Here is a 9000-nt window from a genome sequence, read left to right as displayed (position 1 = left end):
TTGTGGCTGCAGCTCCAGTAGCCCCAGCCCCCAACATGGCAGGGGGAGGAGGAGGACACTGCAGGTAACCCTGTGCCCAGAGGGGCCTTTGGTGTTCACCACCCCACACTCAGCTTGGATGAAGGCAGCTCCAGAGTCCTGGGGCATACCTTGGGGTGCCTTGGCCCTGCTGCCCAGTGGGGATGCCTGCCTGGTATGGGGTGTCAAGGGGTGTCTTGTCTGGGTGAGCCCCCTTAGACCTCCATGGATCTGCTGCAGTGAGGGTGGGGCATATAGGCCCTAGACAGGGAATGCATCCCCGGTGGCTTTAGAGGTTCTTGGGGTCTCTTCCCACCCTTCTGCACCTGCTGAGAGCTGGCTCCCCCTGAGCATGTGCAGAGATGAGACCTCCCTCCCCATCCCTGTCCTCCTGGCCCCCAGAGGCTGCCAGCTGTGGAATTGGCCCCCTGCCCCCTGCATATACTCGCTTATGAGCTCAGAGCAGTTGTCTCCCACAGCTGCTCTGGGTGTGGCAGGGGGAGGATGCCATGTCCTGCCTTGGGGAACCCACAGAGCTACTGTGTAATTCAGGAGGCGGTGGTGTGCTGGGAAGGGCCCAGAACTCAGGGCCCTGGGGAACTGGCGTCAAAGTAAGCTTTCCACAGAGGGACACTGAGGCCCAGGAGGGTGTCCATGGAGGCGGGTGGCCACCTGTCCAGGTCCTTCCCAGGCCAAGAGCCCAGCCAGGCCATGGGGGAGCTGGGGGCGGGGCAGCGGTGCTGACTGCACAGTGAGTCAGCAGGATGGTCCCAGCTCACCTCCTTGAGGGGGATTAAGGGGATTAGGTCCTAAATCACAGGATGGGGAGCTGGAGGGCCTGGGGACATTGCCCCATTTGTCCCATGGTGGGCAGCCCATGCTGATGGCCCGGCTCTTGGGGTGAAGAGAGTTAAGGCACTTGGGGACAGCCCAGGGCCCAGTGGGGTCCATTTGTGCTGGCTCTCTTTACAGAAGCCCCTGGGCAGGCAAAGCCCAGTTTCACCTCACCCACCTGTGTTGGAGGCCAGTGGTGCCCAACCTGGAGTGGGCCGAGGCCGGAGTCAGCCTGGGGCTGTTGGCATTGCTGGTGCCAGCCCCAGCCCCGCAAGGTGTCCCGCCGGCAGAACCACAGCCAGCGGAGCCTCAGCTAAGACCTGCAGAGTGACTACGTTACCTGCAGGAGCCCCAGTTGGGCCTGGCTAGCCGGCTGCCCATTCTCAGCCTGGAACTCCTTGGCTCTTTCTGGGGGATTCTCTGATTGTCCTCCACAGACACACCATTGACTGACTGCCTCTGACCCTCCCCGTTCCAATTCCCCGGGGAAGGAGGCAGGCACTCAGGGCAAGGGGGCGTGGGCAGCCCTGTGTGCTGGAGGAGCCCACAGCTCCCAAGCTGCAGGATTTCCATTTTTTGCTCATTGATGAGCACACCCTCTCAGGGGTCCAGAGGAGGTGGGGGGATCCCAGGAGAGGTGAAATGTGACCCGGCCCAGGACAGCTTCGGGCGGGACAGGCCCTGTGTACAGGGCTCTCTGTTGTGGAATGCCCAGGGAGGAGGGCTAGGCAGCTGTGCACACAGCCAGCAGTGGAGCCCAAACGCTTGGGTGGGGGAAGTCACCGAGGTGGGAGGATGGGGAACAAAGGGGGCATGCCAAGCAGAGGGCTCGGACGAGAGTCTGCTGGGGTGAAGAACCTGTGACCTCTGGTGTACCTTAGAGAGAGGGCACAGGCCAGTAGTGGGCACTTACTGTGAGTTTCCACAGCCAGGCCCTGTCAGAGTGCAGAGAGTGGCCCCTCTGTGACTGGGGGAGACTAGGTAGGTTGGAGTTTCAGACTCTAGGAAGCAACAGTGTGTGGGGAGGGGACTGGACACCTGCTGGCAGTTGGAGTGGCCCAGGAGGGACAGGGAAGGAAGGTCTTTGTGATGAGGTACAGCGTGGCACATGCCGCACAGGGAGGAGGGCAAGCTTGGCGCTGGTGTGGTGTTTTGGGACAGGTGCTCAGCTGGACCTTGAGTTGGGGCAGAGGCCTGGCGCTGGGACTAGAGGGAGGAGATGCTCCTGCCGAGGAAAAAGAGCCCATTTGGGGGTGGGGGTGGGGCCAGAAAGAGGCAAATCGGCACTTCCGGACCACCATACCATCTGGTGATGCTACCTGCATGGATGGGGTGTGTCCGGGGAGACGGCACCCGGGTGGGGAAGAGGGGCCGTGTGGAGGGCTTTACCCTGGATTAAGCTGGATTTTCCAGGACGGGTGAAGTGGCCACGTGGGGAAAAGGCGGGGGGCTCTGAGTACATCAGGGTCTCATCCCCACTCCGCCCTTCCCCCTCACCCCACTCGCAGGTTTCCCCGCCTCCCCCCACCCCCACCACCATGGATCACTTCTCGTTCAGCGGTGCACCTCGCTTCCTAACCCGGCCCAAGGCCTTCGTGGTGTCGGTGGGCAAAGACGCCACGCTGAGCTGCCAGATCGTGGGCAACCCCACGCCGCAGGTCAGCTGGGAGAAGGACCTGCAGCAGGTGGAGGCGGGCACTCGCTTCCGCCTGGCCCAGGACGGCGACCTGTACCGCCTCACCATCTTGGACCTGGCGCTGGGCGACAGCGGGCAGTATGTATGCCGTGCGCGCAACGCCATCGGCGAAGCATTCGCGGCGGTCGGCCTGCAGGTGGATGCCGAGGCAGCGTGCGCCGAGCAGGCACCCCACTTTCTGCTGCGGCCCACATCCATCCGCGTGCGCGAGGGAGCCGACGCCACCTTCCGCTGCCGCGTGCGCGGTTCGCCGCCGATGTCTGTGAGCTGGGCCAAGGATGGGCGGCGCCTGGGCGCGCCGGACGCTCCCCGAGTGCGCGTGGAGGCGAGTGGCGAGGCGAGCGCGCTGCGCATCCTGGCTGCGCGGCCGCGCGACAGCGGCACTTACACGGTGCACGCGGAGAATCCGCTGGGCGCCGCTAGCGCCGCCGCTGGGCTTTCAGTGGACACGGAAGCAGACACAGACGGCCCACCCGGGGCCTCCACAGCCATGCTCCTGGCGCACCTGCAGCTGCGGCGCGATGCCATGCGCACCGAGGGTGCCCCGGCCTCGCCGCGCAGCGCCTGCACACGCACCTGCACGGTGACTGAGGGCAAGCACGCGCGCCTCAGCTGCTTCGTGACGGGTGAGCCCAAGCCTGAGATCGTGTGGAAGAAGGATGGGCAGCAGGTGGCCGAGGGCCGGCGACATGTGGTGTACGAGGACGCGCAGGAGAACTTCGTGCTCAAGATCCTCTTCTGCAAGCAGTCAGACTGTGGCCTCTATACTTGCACTGCGTCCAACCTCGTGGGCCAGACCTACAGCTCCGTGCTAGTCGTCGTGCGAGGTGAGCTCCTGGTGCCGGGCACAAGGTCACTGTGCGCAGTGAGCACAGGCAGAGGCTCCTCCCCAGGCCTCCTGTCTTCTCCTTCCAGCGGCGGCTGCTGCCATCTCCTCACCCTGTGCCTGTCTGGCAGAGGAATCCGTGGTTGGAGGTCTTGGCAGCTCTTGCTGTTCTGTTCCATTGTCTCTGTGAGAGTAACACGAGTATACCACAAAGTACTTTGTCACTAACACCCCCTCCCTCTGGGAGATGGTCAGGGTGTCCAGTGGCTGAGCCTGCTCTCTCCAGGCTGAGGGTGACCCAGGCTCTCCACCCCTCCTACAGGAGGCTAAGGGGGTCTCCCTGGCAGAGCTGGAAGGAGGGCAGGAGCAAGGACAAGCCTTGTGCTGTCGGAGGCCTCAGGCTGGGCTGCAGCACCAGGGTACAGCTTGAAGGTGGTTCTGGGTCAGTTTGCAGGCTCGTGTCCAGGTCTGGGGGCTCCCGCAGGGCACCGGGGCAGCTGTAGGCAACACCATCAGAATTGCTGGAGGGCTGTTTACTCTTGTTTCCTAAGACCAGCCTCTTGAAGTGGTTGGAGTCCCACCTCCACTTTTTACCAGCTGTAGGATCTCCAGCAGGGCGCTTCAACCTTCGTGTGCGTGCCTCAGTTTCCTCGTTTTTCGCACAGAAGTGCGCTCCTGGAGTTGAGCAATTTCGCAGGCCAGTACTTGTCCAGTGGCCTCACTGCTGTGTGAAGCCAACCCATGCTGCCTGTCCAGGACCAGCTTAGGGGCCTGCTCAGTGGGGCCGCTTGCTGTGGCTTCACCTGCCTCATTTCCCCTTTTCTCTTCCAGACTCTTCTCCTTATACTTTTGGGGGGGCTCTTTCCTTTAAGTTCTCTTCCCTCTCCTCTGCCCTCCCACCCACCACCCTCTGCCCCCAAAGCCCCTCCCACCCCTGTCCTGGCTCCCTGCCCCCACCCCAGCCTTACACGTCCCTTACCCTGCCCCCCCTTCCTCTCACCCTCCTCCTCGCCCCCTGACCGCCCCCTCCGTCACCCCTCCTGCCTGCCCCCTTCCCTCTCCTCGCCCCACTCACCTGAGCTCTTTTTCCGCAGAGCCCAAGGTGCCCTTCAGAAAGCGGCTGCAGGACCTGGAGGTGCCAGAGAAAGCGTCGGCCACGTTCCAGTGTGAGGTGCCGCTGCCGCCCACGGAGACCGCGTGGTATAAGGAGGAGACACGGCTGTGGGCCGGTGCCAAGTACCTCATCGAGGAGGCAGGCGCTGAGCGCCGGCTGACCGTGCTCAACGTCACCTCCGATGACGATGCTGTGTACATCTGCGAGACGGCAGAGGGCAGTCGCACGGTGGCTGAGCTGGCGGTGCAAGGTGGGCGGGCAGGGGGCCCAGAGGCTGGGCAGGGTCCGGGTCTCACAGGAGCTGGGCAAGCGGTGTAGGTAGTGGGCAGGTGGGGCGGGCAGGACCCTGGCACGAGGGGTGCGTCAGGGAGGGGCGGGGTGGGCACTTGGGGGACAGGGGCGGGAAGGAGGTAGGGGCGGGATGGGCTTACAGGGGTCTCTGACCAGCTGCAGCCCTTACCCCTCCCCTTCCCCGCTGCTCCTCTGTCTACCGCAGGCAACCTCCTTCGAAAGCTCCCGAGGAAGACAGCTGGGCGAGTGGGAGACACGGCCGTGTTCTGTGTGGAGCTGGCCAAGCCAGAGGGCCCCATCCACTGGCTGTGGAACCAGCAGGAGGTGGTGGCCGGGGGCCGAGTGGCCATTACTGACGAAGGCACGTGCCACACGCTGACCGTCTCCCAGTGCAGCCTGGACGATGCCGGTGAGGTGGCCTTTGTGGCTGGGGGCTGCCGGACGTCCACCCAGTTCTGCGTGTCAGGTAAGGGCCTAGGGAGTACCTGTCACACAGAGGGTACACTGCCCACAGTCCACTGGGCCCTGCTCTGAGTTGTCGCCGGTTGCGGGGAGCGCCGTGAGGGGCAGGGAATGCCTAGGTTGTAGCTCTGGTTCTCTGGGTCTCGTGGTTTGTTTGACACCCTCCTCCACTGTGGTCACAGTAGGCACCTGCAAAGTAGGAGTCCTGGTGGCCCCCCACCCTGTGAACCAGATTAGAAAGTGCAGGTTGTTCTAGAAGCACGGCGTGTAGGGGGTGACATTGTGGGTGTGTCCTCTTTCTGTGGTCTTTGGTGTTGAGATTGGCTCCCCCAGGGTCAGCCCTTTGCTGGGGACAGGGACCCTGCACGTGGGTCTCAGCACCCTTGGAAGGGTCATTGTGCCTTGCCTCAACCATCATCCAGCCCAAGATCCCAATGCATAGATGGGGTCAAGGCTGAGGACTGGAAAGAGCTCCTTTCCAGGCCACGTGGACAGCTCAGGGGGGCCTCTGAGGCCCGGGCACACCTTCCACTGCAAACAGAGAAATGGCCACAGAGCTGAGACTGGGGTTATGGGCTCACAGCGTCCTCTTGGGCTGGCAGTCCCCTTGGGCTGAGGCTATTTCAGGCCACAAGGGCAGTGCCCCCGGGGAGCGCTGGGAATTCTGTGACAACCCCTTTATCCTACTGTGACCTTGGACCCAGGGCTTGGGGAGGGGGCTCCCAGTTGGTGACGTGGGCCCGTGCTCTGCTCAGCCCCCAGAAGGCCACTCCTGCGTGCTCCTGAGGCCCCTGTGGTGAAGGCCAGGACAGAGAGCTCCGTGACCCTTGCCTGGTCCCCACCACCCCATGGGGACCGCCCTGTTGCTATCGATGGCTACTTGGTGGAGAAGAAGAGAGTGGGCACCTACCCCTGGAGCCGGTGCCATGAAGACGAGTGGGTGGCTATGCCTGAGCTGACTGTGGCTGGTGTGGCCGAGGAGGGGGAATTCCAGTTCAGGGTGTCAGCTGTGAACAGCTTTGGCCAGAGCCCCTACCTCGAGTTCCCGGGAACTGTACACCTGGGTAAGTGTGGAAGGTTCTGTTCTCCCTGGCACCCTGGTAACAACCCGTAGGGCCATCTGCCCCTGAATCACCCAGACCCAGAGTGTGGCCCAGCCTTGGAGAGGCCAGAGTGACTCATGGGTCCTCTTTACGGTAGGGGGGTGGGCCCAGGGTCCTGATGCTCTTGAAGACTTCTTTGTGGGAAGGCCAGGGGACCCCAAGACAGGAGTCAAGCCCCGCCAGGAACCTATCTGTATCCACCAGCCCCAGGGCACTGGGCTACACAGCTGCCCCACCACACTGGGTTTGTGGGATCTGAAGGGGATCTCGGGTGGCTGTAACTTGTCCTCACTCCACCCTGCATCTGACTTTTGCTCATGGTCTCCACGCGCTTGCCCAGTGGACTTCCTAGAGCAGGGGTTATTGGGGCCCAGGCATTGGAGGAGAGGAGGGCAGGGGCCCAGCTCCTTCCTGAAACCCCCATCCCACAGCCCCCCAGCTGGCTGTGAAAACACCTCTGAAGGCGGTAGAGGCCGTGGAAGGCGGCGAGGTGACCTTCGCTGTGGACCTCACTGCGGCCTCAGCAGGGGAGTGGTTCCTGGACGGGCAGGCCCTGAAGGCCAGCAGCGAGTATGTGATACACTGTGACGGCACCCGGCACACTCTCACCATTCGCTTGGTGCCTGTCAGCCTGCACGGGGCCGAGCTCAAGTTCGTGGCCAATGGTATCGAGAGCAGCATCCGCATGGAGGTCCGAGGTAGGGGGACCCCGTCCCATGACCCTGGGGCCCCTCTGAGCCCCATTTCCTCCAGGAGTGGGGGCGGGATGGGGTCCCTGGGCTCTCAGGGCTCGGAAGATGCGTCGTTGCTCCTGGGGCAGGCGGGCTGCTTGGTGAAGTGGGGCCAGGCGGTGGGGTGTGCAAGGTCACCGGGTGTGAGCGGAAGAGGGGCTCAAGTGTCCCCAATGGCGCCAAGCTTCAGTTCTCTGTCTGTATGTCCCCCTTCCCTTCCCCTTCTCTGTTGATTCCTTCTCCTGCGCCACTTCTTGTCCTGTCTCTGCCTTTCTTGCCTCTCTGACTCCCCTCCACCATATCTGGCTCTTCCCCCTCTGTTCACTCTGCCTTGTTCCACTCCCCCCTGTCCACTTCCCCCTTCATCCACACCCCATTGTCCACCTGTCTGTGACTTCCAGCAGCCCTGACGACCAAGTGTCCGGCAGCAGCAGTGGCAGCACGGGAGGTGCTGGCCCGGCTGCACGAGGAGGCCCAGCTCCTGGCCGAGTTATCGGACCAGGCTGCAGCTGTGACGTGGCTCAAGGACGGACACGCACTGTCTCCAGGCCCCAAATACGAGGTGCAGGCGTCAGCCGGGCAGCGGGGACTGCTAGTGCGGGACGTGAAGCGAGAAGACGCAGGCCTGTATGAGTGTGTCAGCCACGCGGACCGGATCGCCTACCAACTACTGGTGCAAGGTGACTCCAGTGTGTGTGTGTTCATGTCCTCCCTGGGCCGCCACCGTGGCCAGGGCCGTGCATTCTGTCCCCCATCTCTGGATAGGCTCTGGGGGACCTGGGTAGCAGGAGCCGCTGTTCTCTGTCCCTGTGGGGACGGTGGGGGATCAGGGGCTCTGCCAACCCCCTGAGGAGGGTGGGGAGTCAGATAGGCTCAGGTGACCCTGTGGGGAGGGCAGGGGTGTGTGTGGGGTGCTCAGCCCATGCTATGGAGACAGTGGGGGGATGGGATGGAGTCAGGTGACCATGTGGGGAGGGCAGGAGTCTGGGCAGCTCTGCTGACCTTGTGAGGAGGGTAGGGGGTCAGGGCAGGCTCAGATGACCCCTGAGGGTAGGGTGGGGAACCAGGGACCCTGCCAACCCCGTTGGGAGGGTAGGGGTCAGGGACTCTGCTCAGTAGGGGAGGAGCTTCCTATGAGTGGGTGGCACTTGGGTGGCTGAAAGTCAGCAGCTGAGGCTGGCCCTGTCTCTGAAGGGGCCTAGGTTTGGGCGAGGGCCAGTGTCTCCCATGATCCTGAAGCCCCGAGCACCTTCCTCTGCTAGCTGCCTGGGCACGTGTGTGGTTAGGGCTCTGTCGGCCCCCTGACCTGCCCATGTGCCCTTGTAGGCCTCACATCCTTTTTTGCACAAGGACATGGCTGGTGGCTGTGTGGATGCCATGGCCAGGGGCTCAGACCACTTTGAATACAAAACTTCAGAGGCCCACATGTGTGTACACGGGTACAGGGATGGCGTGGAGCTCGGTCACTCCTGCCAGTGCTTCTCACAGGAGGACATGGGCACACGGCACCAGCTGGTGGCTACCTCAGTCGCCATGCAGGATGAGGGCACCTACTTGTGCCAAGTGGGTGAGGACTCTGTGGACTTCCGGTCGCGTGTCTGTGGTTAGTGCACTGCCTCCCAGACTTGGTGTGTGGGGAGCAGGTCTGGCTGCATCCAGCTGTGCAGCGCTTGCAAGGCCAAGCTGTCTCTCCCTTCATTTCTTCTGAGAATACTTGGGGGTAGGAGCAGTTACTTCTGAATATGGGTGAAGAAACGACCCATGAAACTAATACATATATAGGTGAAGAATGCAGGCCTGGAAAATAAAAGCTAAGAAGGAAAGTTAAAGCCCTTGTCCTCTTTTTTTTTTTTTTTTTTGCGGTACGCAGGCCTCTCGCCGTTGTGGCCTCTCCCATTGCGGAGCACAGGCTCCGGACACGCAGG

At 62.6% G+C, this 9000-nt stretch overlaps 1 protein-coding gene across 1 annotated transcript in view; it reads left to right on the top strand.

Moving 5' to 3' along the window:
• The first annotated feature begins 2390 nt into the window (after positions 1–2390).
• OBSCN (obscurin, cytoskeletal calmodulin and titin-interacting RhoGEF) overlaps positions 2391–9000 on the top strand; it is a 134137-nt gene continuing 127527 nt past the window's right edge. The window contains 7 exon segments of the mRNA XM_060092645.1: positions 2391–3375; positions 4469–4738; positions 4985–5245; positions 5997–6305; positions 6776–7042; positions 7477–7766; positions 8402–8678. Coding sequence (XP_059948628.1) covers positions 2391–3375; positions 4469–4738; positions 4985–5245; positions 5997–6305; positions 6776–7042; positions 7477–7766; positions 8402–8678 — 2659 coding nt within the window.

This window comes from Mesoplodon densirostris, chromosome 3 (assembly GCF_025265405.1).
Source record: "Mesoplodon densirostris isolate mMesDen1 chromosome 3, mMesDen1 primary haplotype, whole genome shotgun sequence".
NCBI classification, from domain to species: Eukaryota; Metazoa; Chordata; class Mammalia; order Artiodactyla; family Ziphiidae; genus Mesoplodon; species Mesoplodon densirostris.
This window is presented reverse-complemented; position numbering and strand designations above follow the sequence as displayed.